We start from the raw sequence: 21,297 nt of genomic DNA, 5'->3' as shown, positions 1-21,297 counted from the left end.
TAGTAAATATAACTATTTTCAGGTTGAGAACTTCAGGAGGTCACCATATTGCTCCAGAAAGAATTTGTACTGACAAAAATAAAACTGAATCTGAAAAGATTCAAAGTTCCTCACAGTTACCACTCAACAAGATTTTTTTATTGACAACATTGAAAACTGAATCTGAAAAGATTGAAAGTTCTTCACGGTTGCCACTCCTTAACAAGATTTTTGTTGACAAAATTAAAATGAATCTGAAAAGATTCAAAGTTCTTCACAGTTAACCACTCCCCAACAAGAATTTTTGTTGACAAAATTGAAATGAATCTGAAAAGATTCAAAGTTCTTCACAGTTAACCACTCCTCAACAAGAATTTTTGTTGACAAAATTGAAATGAATCTGCAAAGATTCAAAGTTCTTCACAGTTAACCACTCCTCAACAAGAATTTTTGTTGACAAAATTAAACTGAATCTGAAAAGATTCAAAGTTCTTCACAGTTAACCACTCCTCAACAAGAATTTTTATTGGCAAAATTAAAATGAATCTGAAAAGATTCAAAGTTCTTCACAGTTAACCACGCCTCAACAAGAATTTTTGTTGACAAAATTGAAATGAATCTGCAAAGATTCAAAGTTCTTCACAGTTAACCACTCCTCAACGAGAATTTTTGTTGACAAAATTGAAATGAATCTGCAAAGATTCAAAGTTCTTCACAGTTAACCACTCCTCAACGAGAATTTTTGTTGACAAAATTAAAATGACTCTGAAAAGATTCAAAGTTCTTCACAGTTAACCACTCCTCAACAAGAATTTTTATTGACAAAATTAAACTGAATCTGAAAAGATTCAAAGTTCTTCACAGTTAACCACTCCTCAACAAGAATTTTTATTGGCAAAATTAAACTGAACCTGAAAAGATTCAAAGTTTCACAGTTAACCACTCCTCAACAAGAATTTTTGTTGACAAAATCAAAATGACTCTGAAAAGATTCAAAGTTCTTCACAGTTAACCACTCCTCAACATTCACAGAAAAATAGAGAGAGGGAATGGACCTCTTATCATCATATTCACAGAGCTGTGCTGGAGTTCCTGCACTTTAATGCTATGAATCTCCTTTCCTGTTTTTTCATGCTGGGCTAGAGAGGAGGCAAGGAAAGAGGTGAAGAGGATTAAAGTTTGGTTTTTTTTTTTTTTTTTTAATTCTACTTTTTTTTTGTTTGTTTTGTTTTTTAAACAGCTACCTGGAAATTAATTCTTAAAACTTTGGAGAGTCTGTGTGAGAGCAGCTTGAAAGCAAAGTAAACCTGAAGAAGTTTGTGGGTTTACATTCTGCATCACCTAGCAACCCCCTGGCTCAGCCAGTTCTCTTGTCTGCCCCCAGTCCTGTTTACAGACTATTCAGATTGGTCTCCAAACCCATGAAAGATACTCAGTTTCATTAGTGCCATTCTCAAGGGGAAAATAATTAAACTTAAATGAACAAATACTGCTTAGCAATGCTTTAAACTTCTCTAGTTTAAAGTGACCAGACTGTCAAGACTCTTTTCTGTAGCGTTACTTTTCACTCTTTTGCTCCTTCAAACTTCCACATCTATCTACCTATGTGCATTACCTTCTTCCAAAGTTTTCAGAGCTGAAATAACTCTTTGGTGTTTAGAGATATTCATAGAAAAATCTTTCATGTCATCTTTTTGTCTCGTTACCAACTTGATATGTATGCTTGAGTGGACAAACCTTACTGTCATTGCCATGTACACAAGTAAAATCCTTGTGTTACATCTAAGGTCATATCCAGCTTCCTGCCAGTCCAGTCTGTGACAGAGGCAAAAAAAAATCCAAGCATTGTACCAAATGTTTTAGGAAAGAGGCAAGGGGATAGAATTGGGGAAGCAGAGGTAAGGTAGGGAGTAGAGTAGGTTGGTTTTTTTTTTCGCTTTGTAACCAAAGCAGAGGCACAGATTTTAAGAAATCTTGAGTTCTTGTTTGTGTGTTGCTAGATTCTTTAACAAGCAATCCATGGATGGGCTGTATGAGCTCTTTGTGCTTTGTTGGCAGTTGGCAGACAAAGCAGAATGTTTTCTGAAGCAAGGTACTGTACTTAGCTGTGACCTATTATAGCCTGAGAATATGGCTTGCTTCGAGTTGGACAAATAGAACAGTTTGCAGAATGGACTTGAGTATCCTGAGCTCTCCATACAGAGAGAGAAAAAAAGGCATCTTTCACTGATTTTTCTAGTTTAACATAGCCTTTTCCCTACAACACAGAAGTGAGGGGGAGCTGGCACACAAAAAACTCTAGTTTGAGTTAAGGAGCTAAGAGAAAAGTTTACTGAATAAATGAGATAGTAATAAGAACAACAACAGTAACAATATACCTTAGCATATATGCAGAAAAAGCACAGCAGCAAACAGAAGCAAGCAATTAAAATCCCAAGCCAGGAGTTACTCCCCCAACCCTCTCTGTCCCGCTACCATCTCAGCAGAAAGGCAAACACCCAAAAACCCCTGAAACCAAAAAAGAGCCACCAAAACAAGAAGCCTCTCATTTTGCATTCTGAACTTCAAGCCCCACAATGCTTTGTTCCAGCCAGCACTTTGATTCTGAAGCTGACATGAGGCAGGATGGTTTTGAGTAGCAGCAGCAAATAGTCAGCTTAACCATTGACACTGATGCTTTCCTCAGTGTAGTTTTCCATATGTGGTCATTTGGAATGTGCCTTCTCTCAGCTGCTTGCTTGAAATCCACTTTAGCAGTTTTCAGAATGTCTTAAGTTAAATGAAGCTGCTGGTAGTTGCTGGTGCTAACATGTTAGCCTGTGAACACTCAAAATCCAGTTTATGCCTTTTCAGATTGTCTTAAGTAAAATGAAGAAGCTGGTAGTTGCTGGTGCTAACATGTTAGCCTGTGAACACTCAAAATCCAGTTTATGCCTTTTCAGAGTGTCTTAAGTAAAATGAAGCTGCTGGTAGTTGCTGGTGCTAACATGTTAGCCTATGGACAGTCAAAATCCAGTTTATGCCTTTTCAGATTGTCTTAAGTAAAATGAAGCTGCTGGTAGTTGCTGGTGCTGACATGTTAGTCTGTGGACAGTCAAAATCCAGTTTATGCCTTTTCAGAGTGTCTTAAGTAAAATGAAGCTGCTGGTAGTTGCTGGTGCTGACATGTTAGTCTGTGGACAGTCAAAATCCAGTTTATGCCTTTTCAGAGTGTCTTAAGTAAAATGAAGCTGCTGGTAGTTGCTGGTGCTGACATGTTAGCCTGTGGACAGTCAAAATCCAGTTTATGCCTTTTCAGAGTGTCTTAAGTAAAATGAAGCTGTTGGTAATTGATGGTGATAGTATGTTAGCCTATGAACACTTGAAATCCAGTTGAGCCCTTTTCAGATTGCCTTAAGTAAATTGAAGCTGCTGGCAATTGCTGGTGCTAACATGTTAGCCTATGAACACTTGTACCCTACTGTTTAATGTCTTGAGGCACGTACTTTGTTGCCTAGAAGTAGAAGATAAGAAGACCAAGGTGTTGGCTTTGAGATGAAGGAAAGCAGAATACACTGGCTAATTTACTTTAAGGTGTACAACTGTTAAGGCTGGAATCTGTCCACTTGTTGGGGCTATTACATGGGTTTGAATGAAGGCCTCTGTTTGCATCGAACCCATCAGAAAGGCTTTGAGTGCTCTATTATCTTTTCAGCAGGCTGATGACAGACCTTGGCTTTTGCACAAATGAGATCAATAAGTTTCAAATAACTTGCATGAAATGGCATGTGACTGTACATTTCAGGATGCCATATTTTTTTTAATCCATTTTTAATAACATGTAAAACTCCTACAGGGTCCTACAAGATGTTTTTCACTTCTGTCTGGTTTGATATTTTTGTTTAAAGCATTTTTTTTAATGTTAGCTTGAACCCTTGGGTTCTTACTGGATGAATAGGATGCATTTCTTGCTGCTTCTGTTATCTGTTATCTTCTGCTTTGATACTATTAATTTTTTTTGCCCCCTTGATACTTTTAGCAGTCAGATTGATACAACAGATAGTGCTGAGAGTAGTATTTTGTAGTGATTAATGAAGTTTCCTTTTAGTCTGGGTGGCTTCTTCCAAATTCTTCTTTCTACCTCTGGATTAGAAAGCAATTCAGTTTCTGTTATTTTGGAGTATTAAAATCACACACACAAAAAAATCACCCTAAAGCAACAAAACCCGCACACAAATCCATTCAAATAAACCCAAACCTGAACAACAGCAAAATGAACAAAACCCCAAGCCAGCAGAAACCAAAAGCACAGAGGAAGACAAAAACCTGCAGCAAACCAACCAAACAAAAACCCAGACCAAACAATCAATACCATTCCTGAAAATCTACAAACTTTACTTTTCAGTGGTCTAGAAGTAGGCAGTGTGGTGTTTTGTGTCTGACTTCACATCATCAGCAATATGCTGGATGTTAGGAAGAAGTTCTTCACAGAGAGAGTGATTTGCCATTGGAATGAGCTGCCCAGGGAGGTGGTGGAGGCACTGTCCCTGGAGGTGCTCAAGAAAAGCCTGGATGAGGCACTTAGTGCCATGGTCTAGTTGATTGGACAGGGCTGGGTGCTAGGTTGGACTGGATGAGCTTGGAGCTCTCTTCCAACCTGGAAGATGATTCTGTACTACTGACAGGACCTCAAGTGAGGTGTGTGAGTACTGAAAGAACTCCTCAAACGGGACAGGATTTTTATTGCAGGTTAAATCCTCTCAGGTTTATGCCCATCTTCCATAATACCCTGGGAACTGGGTTTGGATTTTTTTTTCTTGAATGTTCTGCATCAGAGCAGTTGGATGGGAATGAGCTTCACTTTTCATAACATCTGTCTGGAATCTGCATCACAGTTTCTGTCATTCTACTATCATTGTCTTTTTCATTCTACTATCATTGTCTAGTAGGCTGAAGATGAGCCAGCAGTGTGCCCAGGTGGCTAAGAGAGCCAATGGCATCCTGGCCTGCATCAGGAGCAGTGTGGCCAGTAGGACAAGCGAGGTTATTCTTCCCCTGTACTCAGCACTGCTCAGGCCACACCTTGAGTGCTGTGTCCAGTTCTGGGCCCCTCAATTCAAGAGCGATGTTGAGGTGCTGGAAGGTGTCCAGAGAAGGGCAACAAAGCTGGTGAGGGGCCTGGATCACAAATCCTATGAGGAGAGGTTGAGGGAGCTGGGCCTGTTTAGCCTGGAGAAGAGGAGGCTCAGGGGTGATCTTATTACTGTCTACAACTACCTGAAGGGGCATTGTAGCCAGGTGGGGGTTGGCCTCTTCTCCCAGGCAACCAGCAATAGAACAAGGGGACACAGTCTGAAGTTGTGCCAGGGTAGGTATAGGCTGGATGTTAGGAAGAAGTTCTTCACAGAGAGAGTGATTGGCATTGGAATGGGCTGCCCAGGGAGGTGGTGGAGACACCATCCCTGGGGGTCTTCAAGAAAAGCCTGGATGAGGCACTTAGTGCCATGGTCTGGTTGATTGGTTAGGGCTGGGTGCTAGGTTGGCCTGGATGATCTTGGAGGTCTCTTCCAACCTGGTTGATTCTATGATTCTCACATTAACAGATCTTAGTACTAACTGTAAACAGCATAATCACTGCTAGAAGCAGGCACTGTCTGCAAATTATACCATGAACTTCAGAAAGCACAGTTACATAGAAGATACTGAGCTGAGAAGTAAAATCACTGAGCAGAATTAGTTCCATTCGAACTCAGACCGGGATCATATCCTTCTCTTTTACCAGCAGTACAGTCTCATTAGGTGGTAAAGTGATCATTTGCCTTCTAGGAAGTTGTTGACTACAACATCCTTTAGTGTGATTCTGTGATAATAATACTGGATATATAACCAACCATCTCCAATATCTGAACTGCTTTCAAGTAGTGCACTTTCAAAAGCAATTCATTCCTCCTTGTTACTGTCTTTTTCCTGAAAGACCACATGTATCTATTAATCAGTCTGGATAATGATGAATTCAGGAGGAGCAGAATGAACCATCCAGGAAAGCAATGTCTTTATAAGAGCTTGAATTTGTCCCACAGCTGAATTCCCTCTGAAAATGAGGAAGTGCTTCAAAAAGAAATAGGAATCACAGCTTCACCTTCAATGGAAGTAAGGCAGAATGAAATGGAGTGTGAAATGCCACACAGTCCCTGTTTGCTTTTTCCCTAAACTGAACGATCAGGTAGCATCAGACTCAAATAATAGTCATAATAGGAAATACAACCTATTTTTTTCTGGATGAGAAACTAACTACACTAATTATTGCACAGAAAAAGAAAAACTAATGTGAAGTTTGTGGCCAGATGTCAGCTGATAAAATAGTTCTTCATCTGTGATCCAAATAGTCATATACCGCGCTGGATCTGTGATCAAGTCTCTTAGTGCACTGTGGTTAGCTTCATGTATGAATTCCAACTGCAAATTTCCATCATTGTTACTGTAAATAGTTACTATTTGCTTTGCTGCTTGGCATCTAAAGCCAAATGTACACATCACCTGGAAAAGTAGCAGAGAACAGGAAATAATCAATCTCTGGGTAAGGGATTGGAGTTGTAGGATACATTTACAAAGGACTCTATGCAAATCTAAGGTGCTTCACCATTTTGAGCATCTGCTGCAATATCTTTCCTTTCAGCTGGAACAAGCTTGGCAGCATGTTTAACATGGTACCTTTTGCATACAAAAGACAAAAAGCTCTAGTCAGCCAGCATCAATAAAGAGATGCTTGACCTAGCTCCTTTTTTAGAACAACTGACTTGAAGAGTGTTTGAAAATAGCAAAAGAGTTTATTGTTGGAAGGTGATTAAATGCAACAGTTAGGGCAGCAGTATAAAGGTTTAAAACAAAGCATCCTCGAAGATCATTTTTGTTTTATATGCTTAAATTTGTGTATAAATAGGTAACTTGAAGAGGTTTTTTGACTTTTTTTTGCAGGGAGGTGGTGGAGTCACCAACCCTGTGTGTGTTTAGAAGTTGTTTGGATGTGATGCTTGGGGGTATGGTTTAGGGTGCACCTTGTAGGTAGAATTGTCAGTTGACTTGATGATGCTGAAGGTCTTTTCCAACCTGAATGTTTCTATGATTTCTGTGATATTTGGCCTTTCTTGCCTGCTTAGGGACATGTTTTTGCTGGAGACTTGGTAGTGTTGTGTTAGTGGTTGAACTCATTGATCTTCAAGGTCTTTTCAGCCTAAATCGTAGAATCATAGAATCAACCAGGTTGGAAGAGACCTCCAAGATCATCCAGTCCAACCTAGCACCCAGCCCTATCCAGTCAACCAGACCATGGCACTAAGTGCCTCATCCAGTCTTCTTGAAGACCCCCAGGGACGATGCCTCCACCACCTCCCTGGGCAGCCCATTCCAATGCCAATCACTCTCTCTGTGAAGAACTTCCTCCTAACATCCAGCCTATACCTACCCTGGCACAACTTGAGACTGTGTCCCCTTGTTCTATTGCTGGTTACCTGGGAGAAGAGGCCACCCCCCACCTGGCTACAATGCCCCTTCAGGTAGTTGTAGACAGTAATAAGATCACCCCTGAGCCTCCTCTTCTCCAGGCTAGATTCTGTGAGATCCTTCTGATGATCTCACATATGTGGTTTTATATTAGTGCTTGCTATCTGGTTTGCTTGTGCAAGATGAAGCCTTGCAGGATCCTGAAAAAGAGTTCCTGACTCACAGTTCTACATCACTGATTGCTTCTAACTCTGTTACTCTGGTATTTTAGGGTTGGTTTGCATGATTCTTGTCAACACAGTGTGCCTGATCATTCCTTATCAAGGAGATCATCACTGACAGGAAGAATGTCAAAATAGATAAGATGCTCCACCCATGAAGCTGCAGGCTCACCTTCCATTTCCAGAGCTGACTTCTGGTAGTACTTTTTCATAGAGCTTAAAAGCAAAGTCTGTTTCCTCAGACAAGCCTGGCGGCTACATGATTTTCTAAAGGCTTCGTTTCTGATAGTGATCATTTTCACACATCCACAGATTGCATTGGGTTGGAAGGGACCCCCAATGATCTTGTCCAATCAAGTCAGCAGGGACATTACCAACTGCATCAGGCTGCCCAGGGTCACATCAATTTTGATCTTCAATGTCTCCATCTATGGGGCCTCAACCACATCCCTGGACAACCTGTTCTAGTGTGTGCAGAAGGAAGGAAGCCTGGAGGCTCATTTTCCCATGTGTGCTGCCCTTTGGTGACAGGATATTCATTTTTATTTCCTCCTGTTTTTTTTCTGACAGGATTATTTCCAAATTTCACCTTGATGAAGGACTTTTCTTTTCCCTGCCCAAATGAGGTAGTTGACCAAAACACAGGTTTTCAGACATCATGAGGTGTTCCTTTCATATGTTGATTCAATCTTTCCTTAGACAGATTATTCCATCACCAGGTGGTTTGTATTAGTAGCTACAAGTTTCAAAGGAATGGCTGTCTCTTCTTGGGCTACCTAGGAGATAAATAGACCTGACTGAGTCAGATGCCTTAAGGAATCACCTATGTGGAGGCCTCCACATCAAAGTGTTCTCCACTGAATCTGCTTTGCTAGCCTCAGTCATAAGTTATTCCATCCAGAATACTGATCAAGCAAACAGCTAATGTATCTTTATACTTGCTCTGGAAGGGCAATCAGGATGAGGCAGGTAGAGAAAGTGACTCAGGCAGGCAGAAGGACACTGCAAAGAGTTGTTTTTCCTTCAGATGAGAATGGTGTGTTTCTGATAATGCAAATCTATCAAAACCCTTTAAGAAATTGAATGAGTCGATGGCCTTCTTGCATCTAGCAGCAGCAGAGTTGGTGTTTGAAAAGAGAGGTCTTCTGAGGTTTCTACCAGGTACATTTCCCTATGAAGAACTGGGCTGTTGCCTGAGAAGTGTGGGTTGTGCTGCAATTCACATCACTAATGGGGAAAGTTTCCTGTGTGAAATCTTATTTCATTACTTATGATAGCATCCCTGACCCTAAGGCATTTTCTTCCTGGGACTGTAGCAGTTGCAGGTAGGTTTCACTCAAGTCTGTATTGTATACTGAAATTCCAGTCCTTGCTCTGTTATTCAGGTTTTCATTGAATCATAGAATCAACCAGGTTGGAAGGGACCTCCGAGCTCATCCAGGCCAACCTAGCACCCAGCCCTATCCAGTCAACCAGACCATGGCACTAAGTGCCTCATCCAGGCTTGGCTTCAACACCTCCAGGGACAGCAACTCCACCACCTCCCTGGGCAGCCCATTCCAATGCCAATCACTCTCTCTGCCAACAGCTTCCTCCTAACATCCAGCCTATACTTCCCGTGGCACAACTTGAGACTGTGTCCCCTTCTTCTTCTGTTGGTGGTTGTCTGGGAGAAGAGACCAACCCCCACCTGGCTACATCCTCCCTTCAGGTAGTTGTAGACAGGTATTTGCTGCCAGGATCTCTGCAAGATCACATCAGTGTTAACACTGGAGTATTTCTTTGTTCTGAGCAGAGAAAAAAACAAATTAAAGTACAAACTGAAATTACTTTAGTTGAGTTTCTCATGCACAGAAGAAAAATTGTCCTACCTTTACGGCAAGATCTCCTGCTTAATTGCTGCCATCATTGATAAGTGTGAAATTGTGGTCTAATTCTCAAACAGTGTAGGCACTGCTAATGGTCAAAACACTTGGCAGAGAATATGCAAACAGAGATTTTGGCCTTTTTGGCTTTTCCCTGCTGGGATATGTTATCCATAATAATTGACATTGGCAGGAAATTGAGCCTGAGGTCAGTTTGAAGTCAGAGTGGCTTGATTATCAGAAAGGGCTGCAAGAAGGCTTCAGAGGGAACTGTTTATGAGAGCATGCAGTGGGGGGCAATGGTATGAAATGAGAGGAGATTTAGATTGGATGTTAAGAACAGGCTTTTTACTATGAGGGTGGTGGAACAATAGAACAGGTTGCCCAGAGAAGTTTTTGAGGCCCCATCCCTGGACATATTCAATTTGAGGCTTAGCAGGGCTCTGGTTGACCTGATCTAGTTCAGGATGCCTCTGTTGACTGCAGTGGGGTTGGACTAAATGACTTTAGAGGTCACTTCCAGCCCAGGTGAGTCTGTGATGAGTGACTTATAAAGATGCCTGAATAAGACAATTTTCATTGTGTTTTCTCTCACATTCAGCCTTCCAAAAGCTGGATTGCTGAACAGCAAGCAGCATAAACTGGCTGAATAGGAAAGGATGTCCAGGTTGTGTTCCTGCACTTCTCTTCTGGCAGGTTTTGTGGTTTGAAGTGATAATTTGAGCTCTGCAGTCAGGAAGCCTTGGATTTGAATCTACTGTGCTTGATGTCAGCCATCTGGAAATTAGACATCATCCACCAAGATTGCATTTTCTAGAATCATGGAATAGTTTGGGTTGGAAGGGACCTCGAAAGGTCATCTAGTGCAACCCCTTTGCAGTGAGCAGGGACATTCTCCTCTAGATCAGGTTGGTCAGAGCCTTGCTGAGCCTGACCTCGAATAGCTGCAGGGATGGGGCCTCAACTACCTCCCTAGACAACCTGTATTCCAGTATTCCACCACCCTCATGGCAAAAAACTTGACCCTAACATGCAATCTAAATCTCCTTTTCTCTCATTTCAAACCATGCCCTTTGTCCTATCACTCCAGGCCTTTGTAAACAGTCCCTCTGCAGTCTTCTTGCAAGCCCCCCCTTTTGGCTGCTCTTAAGTGTCCCTGGAGCCTTCTCTTCTCCAGGCTGAACAACTCCAGCTCTCTCAGCCTGTCCTCAAAGCAGAAGTGTTTCACATCTTCACAAATCTACACTGATCTCTCCAGTGAGAAGACGTTGGAGAGATGCAAACAGTAATTGTGTTTTAAATTCAACTCCAAGGTGACCGATAGTAACCTCAAAATGATTTTCAGTACTTGCAGCTTGCTTTTTTTACTACCTTTTTTTTTTTTTTTGTTCATGTGAACTTTTGAAGCATTGTCTCAGCATCAAGACTACCTGAAGGCAGAAGCAGAGAACTGAAGTGTTACAGAGAAGCACAGACAGTCTTCTGCTGTACAGAATCATAGAATCACAGAATTGACAAGGTTGGAAGGGACCTTAAGGATCATCTAGTTTTCTAACCCCCCCTGCCATGGGCAAGGACACTTCACACTAGAACATAGAATCAACCAGGTTGGAAGAGACCTCCAAGATCATCCAGTCCAACCTAGCACCCAGCCCTATCCAGTTAACTAGACCATGGCACCAAGTGCCTCATCCAGTCTTTTCTTGAACACCCCCAGGGACAGTGACTCCACCACCTCCCTGGGCAGCCCATTCCAATGCCAATCACTCTCTCTGCCAACAATTTCCTCCTAACATCCAGCCTGTACTTTCCCCAGCACAACTTGAGACTGTGTCCCCTTGTTCTATTGCTGGTTGTCTGGGAGAAGAGATCAACCCCACCTGGCTACAGCCTCCCTTCAGGTATTTGTAGACAGCAATGAGGTCACTCCTGAGCCTCCTCTTCTCCAAGCTAAACACCCTCAGCTCCCTCAACCTCTCCTCGTAGGGTTTGTGTTCCAGGCCCTTCACCAGCTTTGTTGCCCTTCTCTGGACACATTCCAGCACCTCAACATCTCTTGAATTGAAGAGTCCAGAATTGGACACAGCACTCAAGATGTGGCCTGAGCAATGTTGAGTCCAGGGGCATAATAACCTCCCTTGTCCTACTGGCCATCAGGTTGCTCAGAGCCCCATCCAGCTTGGCCTTAGAGACCTCCAGGAATGGGGCTTCCACCACCTCCCTATGCAACCCATTCCAGCGCCTTACCTCTTTCATGCTGGAGAACTTCTTCCTAAAATCCAATTTGAATCTACCTGCTTCTAGTTTTCAGAGAATCACAGAATCACATAGCAGGCCACCAAACTAAAGATATTGTAAAAGGTAATTGGAAAAAAAAAAACATATTAAGATAAAGCTCAAGTGATTAATGTTGTTGAATTCTCTCTTCCATTTGAGAAGCTGTCCCCAAACCACTTGCCTCTGTATTTTGGGGTAATGTTTGTAGTGCTCTTGATCACTAGGATGTGAGAGCTTAATTCTCAAGTACAGACTTACAAAGAAAGAAAATTGCTCTTGACCTGCAAATTTCTCCCTATTAGCTCCAGTTTGTGGATGTATTATGCTTTAAAGATTTGATTTTATATTAAGGGAGAGGTTGACTGCATTCTTTCTATTCTAAAGTGAGCTAATCATTTCATAAAATCAGAGAATGACTTAGATTGGAAGAGACCTTGGAGATTGTCTACTCCAACTTGCCCACCATGAGCAGGGACACCTCTCAACTAAATTTGACTGCTCAAGGCCTTCAGCATCATCCAACGTGGCCTTAAGGACTCCTAGGAAGGAGGAATCCACAACCTCTGTGGGCAACCTATTCCAGAGTCTCCATCCTTCCACTGAAGAATTTCTTCCTAAGATCCAGTCTAAACCTGCTCTCCCACAGCTTAAAACCATTCCCCCCAGACACCCTTACAAAAAGTCCTTCTCCAGCCTTCCCATAGGATCCCATTTGTAGGCAGAACATTTGGAAATGCTAGTTTGCTGGGTTTTTGTTTCCCCTATCACTTTGTATTTCACTTCCCACGGTGTTGCAGGTACAGAGAAAAACAAACCTGAAGGTTTCTTAGTGTGATTTTGTTTGTTCTATTGCAGATTGATTTGCAGACTCAGTGATAGGTGCCTGGAGGTGATGGATAGGTTTTGTTTGGTCAGAGAAGATGATAGGCATGGATCAAATAAGGGTTAACAATAATGCACTTGAACAAATGGAATCAGAACATAATGCATGTGTTGAATTTGATTGCAACATGCATGTCCCTGGAAAAGTTTTTTGTTGAGAACAAATCAAGGCTACAGCTTAATTATCAAAGCAAAACAAGAGACATAAAGAGTTACATGTTTGTGATCCTGCTTTTTTTCAAAGAGAGCTCCCTTCACACAGTTATCTACATGTTTAATTTCCATGCATAATAGCAACAGTTATTGTTGTCATTTGTTAAGAGAGATTAACAGATAGTAAGTGCAAACAAAAGCAAATAAGGCCTGAATAGAGAGGTGACAAAGAAGAATAGGCCTCTTTAATGTTAATTATAGCTTGTAGGAAGTCTATACAAATGACATTAACTGCTTTCTATATGAGCTGAAGGAACATTTAGTTAGTATCTAGGTAGCATGTTTGGGCTTTGTATTGTAGGCAGCACCTTAGATCTCCACTTTTTAAGTAGATCATTGGGTAACAGTAATGTATTGCTCAGAGAAATTTCTGTGTTTTGATTATTAATTGTTACTAATTGAAAACAAGTTTAAGGGTAAGCTGTGGAATTTGAGTACTTGTCTCCTAAGCTATCATTTGGTCCAGCTTTGGAGGCCTCAACACAGAGGGGACATGGACCTGATAGGGTGAGTCCAGAGGAGGGCCACAAAGATGATCAGGGAGCTGGAACACCTCTGCTATGAGGACAGGCTGAGAGAGCTGGGGATGTTCAGTCTGGAGAAGGCTCTGGGGAGACCTAATAGCAGCCTGTCAGTACCTGAAGGGGCCTACAGGAAGGCTGCAGAGGGACTGTTTGCAAAGTGATTGAACAAAGGGCAATGGTTTGAAATTAGAGGAGATTTAGACTGCATGTTAAGAACAAGTTCTTTACCATGAGGATGGTGGAATACTGAAACAGGCTGCCCAGGGAGGTGTTTGAGGCCAAATCCCTGCAGATATTCAAGATCAGGCTCAACAAGGCTTTGGTCAACCAGATCTAGTGCAGGATGCCCCTGCTGACAGCAAGAGAGGTTGGAATAGATGATCCTTAGAGGTATTTTCCAGCCCAAACCATTCTGTGCTTCTATTGTTTTTAGTTTAAGCAGGGTGTTTCAGTCTTTCCCCCCCTATATTTCCTAACCAGCAAAGTTCCTTGCATTTTCTTCGGTAGTGACTTAAACAATTGTGTAAGGAACCTTGCTTCAAATGTCGTCATTCAGTGGTAGTTTGAGTGGATCATCTGCAGATGATACCAAGCTAGGAGCCGGTGTGGATCGGTTGGAGGGTAGGAGAGCCTGGCAGTGGGACCTTGCCAGGCTGGACAGGTGGGCAGAGGCCAATGGGATGAGATTTAATAAGGCCATGTACAGAGTTCTGCACTTTGGCCACAACAATCCCAGGCAGCACTACAGGCTGGGGCCAGAGTGGCTGGGAGCAGCCAGGCAGAAAGGGGCCTGGGGGTGGTAGAGAGTAGCTGAAGATGAGCCAGCAGTGTGCCCAGGTGGCCAAGAGAGCCAATGGCATCCTGGCCTGCATCAGGAACAGTGTGGCCAGTAGGACAAGGGAGGTTATTCTGCCCCTGTGCTCAGCACTGCTCAGGCCACACCTTGAGTGCTGTGTCCAGTTCTGGGCTCCTCAATTCAGGAGAGATGTTGAGGTGCTGGAACACCTCCAGAGAAGGGCAGCAAGGCTGAGGAGGGGTCTAAAACACAGCCCTGTGAGGAGAGGCTGAGGGATCTGGGGGTGTGCAGCCTGCAGAAGAGGAGGCTCAGGGCAGAGCTCATTGCTGTCTACAACTACCTGAAGGGAGGTTGTAGCCAGGTGGGGGTTGGTCTCTTCTCCCAGGCAACCAGCAACAGAACAAGGGGACTTGGGCTCGAGGTGTGCCAGGGGAGGTCTAGGCTGGATGTTAGGAGGAAGTTGTTGGCAGAGAGTGATTTGTGTTGGAATGGGCTGCCCAGGGAGGTGGTGGAGGCACTGTCCCTGGAGGTGTTCAAGCAAAGCCTGGATGGTGCACTTAGTGCCATGGTCTAGTTGACTGGCTAGGGCTGGGTGCTAGGTTGGCCTGGATGATCTTGGAGGTCTCTTCCAGTCTGGTTGATTCTGTGATTCTATGCATTAGAAGCACTGCATTGCAAGTTGTGCAGTGTTTTATTTCTTCATCTTTTAACTAAAAACTACAATGGGCAGCAGCAGAAAACACAGGTACAGTTTCTTAGCAGAAACCACAGTGACTTTTACCTTGCATTGTTTCCCTGGTTGTCTTGGGTTTGAGTAGTCTGCTGAGCTGAAGCTAGACTGCTGTTCCCATTCCTGACTTTGTTTTTTCAGTTGCTCTTGTGCTCCCTAACTAAATACCTGACAGTTTCCATCCTTTGTTTTTTCTAGCATAATGAATTGTTTTAAAGTTCAAATGTAGTAATTTAATATGTTTTGAGTTGTGACTCTTCTCTTTGTGCACACAGAATCTTTTCATAGTTACAGCTGAAGCAATTACATTGCTAAACAGGAGGGTTTAGGGATGAGTGAGGACAGCCTCCATGGCCTCCCCTGCCTAGCTGTGTGTTTTGAGGCCCTATTTATGTCAGGCTGCTACCAGATGTTTCATAGAAAGATAGCACCTAGTAAGTAAATAGGGAATAAACAGCTTTCCACACAGAGCAGAGCTTTTGTCTCAAGGAATTAACTTAATGGAAGAGCTGTGACAATTCATTATCCTTTCCAGGAATGGGTTGTTTTTTGTGTGTGTATTTTGGTTTTGTTGGGATTTTCTTTCCCACAAATGGCTCCAATGATTTTCACAGTACTCACATAAGTGAATGCTTGAAAATCTCAGTGCTATCCTTGAGTAGCTGTTTTTGGTGGAAGGTTATCCCATGTCTAGTAAAATAAGAGCTATTTTTAAAAGTGCAAGACACCAGATTAACATCTTCCTTGTTTAGAAAGAAATGTTGGGTTCACTTGGAAAACCAAAGCTAAGGACTCACTTGAGCTGACTACAGAAATCACAGGTCAGGTGTATATTATGTCAGGCCTTAAATTAGGAGTTCTCGTGGTGCACCTGAAGTAGCTTAGTCTTATTGAGCAGCATCTATCTTTCTAATGTCACTTGTGAAACATTTCCCAGGGAGGTGGTGGAGTTGCTGTCCCTGGAGGTGTTCAAGACGACTGGATGAGGCACTTAGTGCCATGGTCTAGCTAATTGGACAGGACTGGGTGCTAGATTGGGCTGGCTGAGCTTGGAGGTCTCTTCCAACTTGATTGATTCTATACTGATTGGTCATAAATAATTTATATGCTGAGGGAGCTCCTCTGAGGGAGCTGGGGTTGTTTAGCTTGGAGAAGAGGAGGCTCAGGGTGACCTCATTGCTGTCTACAACTACCTGAAGGGAGGCTGTAGCCAGGTGGGGGTTGGTCTCTTCTGCCAGGCAACCAGCAACAGAAGAAGGGGACACAGTCTCAAGTTGTGCCAGGGCAGGTCTAGGATGGATGTTAGTTGGAAGTTGTTGTCAGAGAGAGTGATTGGCATTGGAATGGGCTGCCCAGGGAGGTGGTGGAGTCACCATCCCTGGAGGTGTTCAAGAAAAGCCTGGCTGAGGCACTTAGTGCCATGGTCTGGTTGATTGGACAGGGCTGGGTGCTAGGTTGGACTGGGTGATCTTGGAGGTCTTTTCCAACTGGTTGATTCTATGATTCTATGCAACAACACTGGGACTGCTAGGGCAACAGTTTTGCAGGAAACCAAAACTAAATCCACAGAATATTTAGGAATTCTTGGAATTGTCTCACCAAAGTATTATATGTGTGGTGGTTTGCATTGTCTATGTAACAATAAAATAAAGTGATGAAATACACTGATTGCATCCAGAAGGCAAATCACATCCTGGGCTGCATCAAAAGATGCATTGCAAGTAGAAACAGAGAGGGGATTCTGCCACTCTGCTCTGGTAAGACCTCACCTGGAGTACTGCATCCAGGTCTGGAGCCCTCAATATAGGAAGGACAGGGACCTGGTAGAGTAGGTCCAGAGGAAGGCCACGAAAATTAGCAGGGGTTTGGAGCACCTCTGCTGTGCGCTGACAGGTTGAGGGAGCTGGAGTTGTTCAGTCTGGAGAAGAGAGGGCTCTGAGGAGAGCCTAATAGCAGCCTGCCAGTACTTATGGGGGGCCTACATGAACCACAGAAACATCCAGGTTGGAAAAGCCTCTCAGGATCATCAAGTCCAACCTATGACCCTACTCTACAAGATTCATCTTAAACGATATCCCTAAGCACCACATCCAAACAACCCTTAAGCTCATGCAGGGTGGGTGACTCAACCGCCTCCCTGGGCAGCTCATTTCAGTGCCTGACCACTCTCTCCCTGATAAACTTCTTCCTAATGTTCAATCTAAACCTCCCCAGTCTCAGCTTGAGGCCATTCCCCCTTGTTCTGTCTCCAGTTACCTGTGAGAAGAGCCCTGCAGAAGGACTGTTTACAAAGGCCTGGAGTGAGAGGACAAGCAGCAGTGGTTTTAAATGAGAGAAGAGCAGATTTAGACTGGACGTTAGGAACAAGTTCTTTACTATGAGCATGGTGGAACACTGCAACAGGTTGCTGAGGGAGATAGTTAGGGCCTCATCCCTGGAGATATTCAGGGTTAGGCTCAACAGGGCTCTGGGCAACCTGATTTAATTGAGGATGTCACAGTATCACAGTATCACAGTATTATCAGGGTTAGAAGAGACCTCATAGATCATCAAGTCCAACCCTTTACCACAGAGCTCAAGGCCAGACCATGGCACCAAGTGCCACATCCAATCCTGCCTTGAACAGCCCCAGGGACGGCGACTCCACCACCTCCCCAGGCAGCCCATTCCAGTGTCCAATGACTCTCTCAGGGAAGAACTTTCTCCTCACCTCCAGCCTAAATCTCCCCTGGCACAGCCTGAGGCTGTGTCCTCTCGTTCTGGTGCTGGCCACCTGAGAGAAGAGAGCAACCTCCTCCTGGCCACAACCACCCCTCAGGTAGTTGTAGACAGCGATAAGGTCACCCCTGAGCCTCCTCTTCTCCAGGCTAACCAATCCCAGCTCCCTCAGCCTCTCCTCGTAGGGCTGTGCTCAAGGCCTCTCCCCAGCCTCGTCGCCCTTCTCTGGACACGCTCAAGCATCTCAATGTCCCTCCTAAACTGGGGGGCCCAGAACTGAACACAGTACTCAAGGTGTGGTCTAACCAGTGCAGAGTACAGGGGCAGAATGACCTCCCTGCTCCTGCTGACCACACCATTCCTGATGCAGGCCAGGATGCCACTGGCTCTCTTGACCACCTGGGCACACTGCTGGCTCATGTTCAGGTGGGTATCAATCAGTACCCCCAGATCCCTCTCTGTCTGGCTGCTCTCCAGCCACTCCGACCCCAGCCTGTATCTCTGCATGGGGTTGTTGTGGCCAAAGTGCAGCACCCTGCACTTGGAGCTATTGAACCCCATCCCATTGGACTCTTGCCCATCTGTCCAGGCGGTCAAGGTCCCGCTGACTGCAAGAGAGGTTGGAGTGGATGACCTTTAGAGGCCCCTTTCAGCCCAGACCATTCTGTGATTCTGATATTAGGTCTACCTCTGCTTTACTAAGAGAGCCTAGAGCAGAGTTTGCCTCATCCCACATCCTATGCTGTGAGTTGGTTTTTGGAGAGTCTTTTTATTTCCTCTGTTTCCTGTAAATGAATAACAGAGTGACTGGCTGGCTCAGACTGGTTATCAGGCTTACAGGTAACAAAAGCTGGGTGAAATGAATCCTAACTAAGTGTTGCTACGCAGGATGTTGTCAATGCCAGAAGTTTACATTGCTGTGAAAAGCACTTGATGGGAATGGGTGTAGTAATGCATCCATCACCACTGAATAGAGACAGTGATTCAGCAGGTCCTTGAGACAATTCCAAAAGCTGGGAAAATCTCCTGGAAAACTTTTATTGGTCTGCTTTCTCTTACATACCTTAGGTTTCCTTATGTGCTACTGGTGGCTTTTTAGAGATAAGGGAGGTGATATTGGTTTATCCTGTGATTGGACCTAGTACAAAAGGTACATCCTTAGCAATCCAGAAGCTTTTTTCTTTCTTACTCTTTAAGGGGAGCCTTTTGCATTGTCTCCCTGAGCTGACACAAAGCAAGTTGGTTCAAGTTTTATTTCTTTTTAATTCAGCAAAATGTTCATTTTTCCTAAGTGAGTCCTGAAGTCTTGATGGCTTTCTAGATAGAAAAGAAATACTTACAAAGAAAAAAAGAAAAGCAAGCAGCTGGCTGTCATCAGAACTCAGAAGTTAATTCTGGTTTTCCTCTCTAAAGTGCAAGCAAGGAACTAACACTTCAAAATCTAAGGTCTCTGGCCTGCAATAGTTGAACAACAGAATTCTGTAACCTGTTAACATTATCTGAAGAAGAGCAGAGAGTTTGGTATACCCCAATGTGCAGAATGAGGGGTTTTGAAGCAAGAAGACTTCTTCTGCATTCTCCACCATTGATTGTGCTCCCTTAAAACATGGGATTTTGAAGCAAGAAGACTTCAGCTGTGTTCTCCACCACTGATTGTGTTCCCTTAAACAAAGACCTTCACCTCTTGGTACATATCAGTGTAGCAGCTTCACAGGGGATGTTAAGCTTGGGCTTTGTTTTTTCCCTTCCTTGAATATGATTTGTTGTTTAGATGTGGTTAAAAGAGGCTTTGACTCGAATTGATGGTAAAAATGTCTTTCTTTCCACCTATTCCATTTCTGCAGGGTTGGTTAATATGTGAGGATCCAATTTGCCAGAATCGAACTCGTCAACTTCCCCTGCATTTTTCCCGCAGTGGTCCTGTGTGCCAGGCCTGCTTGAGGGCTATTCTGAGACCAGAGGTGAGTGTGTTAGGACAAAGCTTTGGAAGCAATGGAGCAGGATTCTCACTGAGCTCACCTCTCTCTCACCTCTGCCTTTCAGAGATAGCAGGATTAAGCAGGAAATTTTAATTAGTTTATTAGTTTAAAGAGGACTGTTGATGTTTTTTTCTTCTGCTCCACACTTAAACTGTGCATCCTTGTTGCTGTGAAGAGAGTGTGCCATGCAGCTGCTGTGTTTGGAAATTTTCCAGCTGATGAGCATTTGGTCAGCAAACTAGAATTTGCTGGAATGTTTCTGCCAGGATACAGGTAAATTAACATGGACAGACAAAAAAAACAGCCTTCTGAAACAAAAATAACTACCTGCTTATCTGCTGACTGGTTCTCACTTGCCTGAATTCAGTGCTAAGGAGCTGGAGGTGAGCTTTCATGCCATCTTCTGGGGATACTCCAAGGAGGTAAATATTTAAAGGAGCTGAGAAATTCCAGGTAATGCACATTTCAATTTGATTCCGTGCCCAGAAAATGTAGATGCTTTTAAACCTCACACTGAGCTAGGTGATGTGGCCTTCCCAGAGTTCAAGACTGCCTATTCCACCCTAGTTGGTTCTTTTGGGATTTTGAGGTGAAAGGAAGCTCCTTCTGGTTTATGTTGTAAAATTGTAGCAGAAGACTTCAATTTCTTGAGAAGCAAGGACAAGAAAAAAAAGAGGAGGTTATCATTTTCATTTAGAAGTCTTTATATTTTCCAGAATTTGCACAAAACAACCAAAGAGAGAGGGAAAGATTCCATAAAGAAAACACAGAATTTATGATTTGGGGTTATTGTAGGTTGTAATAAGTCTTTGAATTATCCTTACTTACATAAAACTTGTTAAAATCAAAGGTTTGAGGTGGAGCTGTCAAGTGAAGGCTCTGAACAAGTTTGTTTTATTTACCATGTGAGATTTTTCTATCCATCTTATTCAATACTGCAGGTGTAAAAAGCCACAAAGGAAAAGTGTCAGTAAAAATCAAGGGACTGAGACAGCACTGTCAGAGCAAGACTGATCTAAAGATGGTTTTTGCATTAGTGGCAAGTTAATGTTGAAGATCAGATAATGAACAGCATTTAAGAAGTGGGCAAAAAATGAGTGGAAGTTTCCAGCCTCCTAACATGAGAACCAGGAGGTACCACATAAGATCAAAAAAGGAAGAAAAGCCAGACAAGCAGCAACAGAACAAGGGGACACAGTCTCAAGTTGTGCTGGGAGAAGTATAGGCTTGATGTTAGGAGGAAGTTCTTCACAGAGAGAGTGATTTGCCGTTGGAATGATCCAGTTAGTCTAGTTAATTGGATAGGGCTGGGTGCTAGGTTGGACTGGATGATCTCGGAGATCTCTTCCAACCTGGCTGATTCTCTGATTCTACAATTCAAACCTTTGGACATAGTTAGTTATTGCTGGATAGAGGCACAAGTGGCCTAAATGAGTGTTTTCTAGGTGCACTTTCTCCTGCTGTGTTCATGTCTTAAGAGGGAGGCTAAGCATATGTTCTGTAGCTTCATATTTAAAAATACATAGCTTTTTCTTTTACTCTAATTCTATAGTTTTGTATCTTAAAAGTACTTAGCTTTTTTCTATAGTTCCTGTAGTTTGATATTTAAAAATACTTAGCTTTTTCATCTAGTA

The 21,297-nt window shown here is 43.2% G+C and overlaps 1 protein-coding gene across 1 annotated transcript in view; it reads left to right on the top strand.

Annotated features, from left to right (window-relative positions):
* Positions 1-21,297, top strand: part of POLA1 (DNA polymerase alpha 1, catalytic subunit) — a 256,555-nt gene that overhangs the window by 148,625 nt on the left and 86,633 nt on the right. The window contains 1 exon segment of the mRNA XM_064151984.1: positions 19,529-19,645. Coding sequence (XP_064008054.1) covers positions 19,529-19,645 — 117 coding nt within the window.

Source organism: Pogoniulus pusillus, chromosome 12 (genome assembly GCF_015220805.1).
Source record: "Pogoniulus pusillus isolate bPogPus1 chromosome 12, bPogPus1.pri, whole genome shotgun sequence".
In the NCBI taxonomy this organism is placed as follows: Eukaryota; Metazoa; Chordata; class Aves; order Piciformes; family Lybiidae; genus Pogoniulus; species Pogoniulus pusillus.
This window is presented reverse-complemented; position numbering and strand designations above follow the sequence as displayed.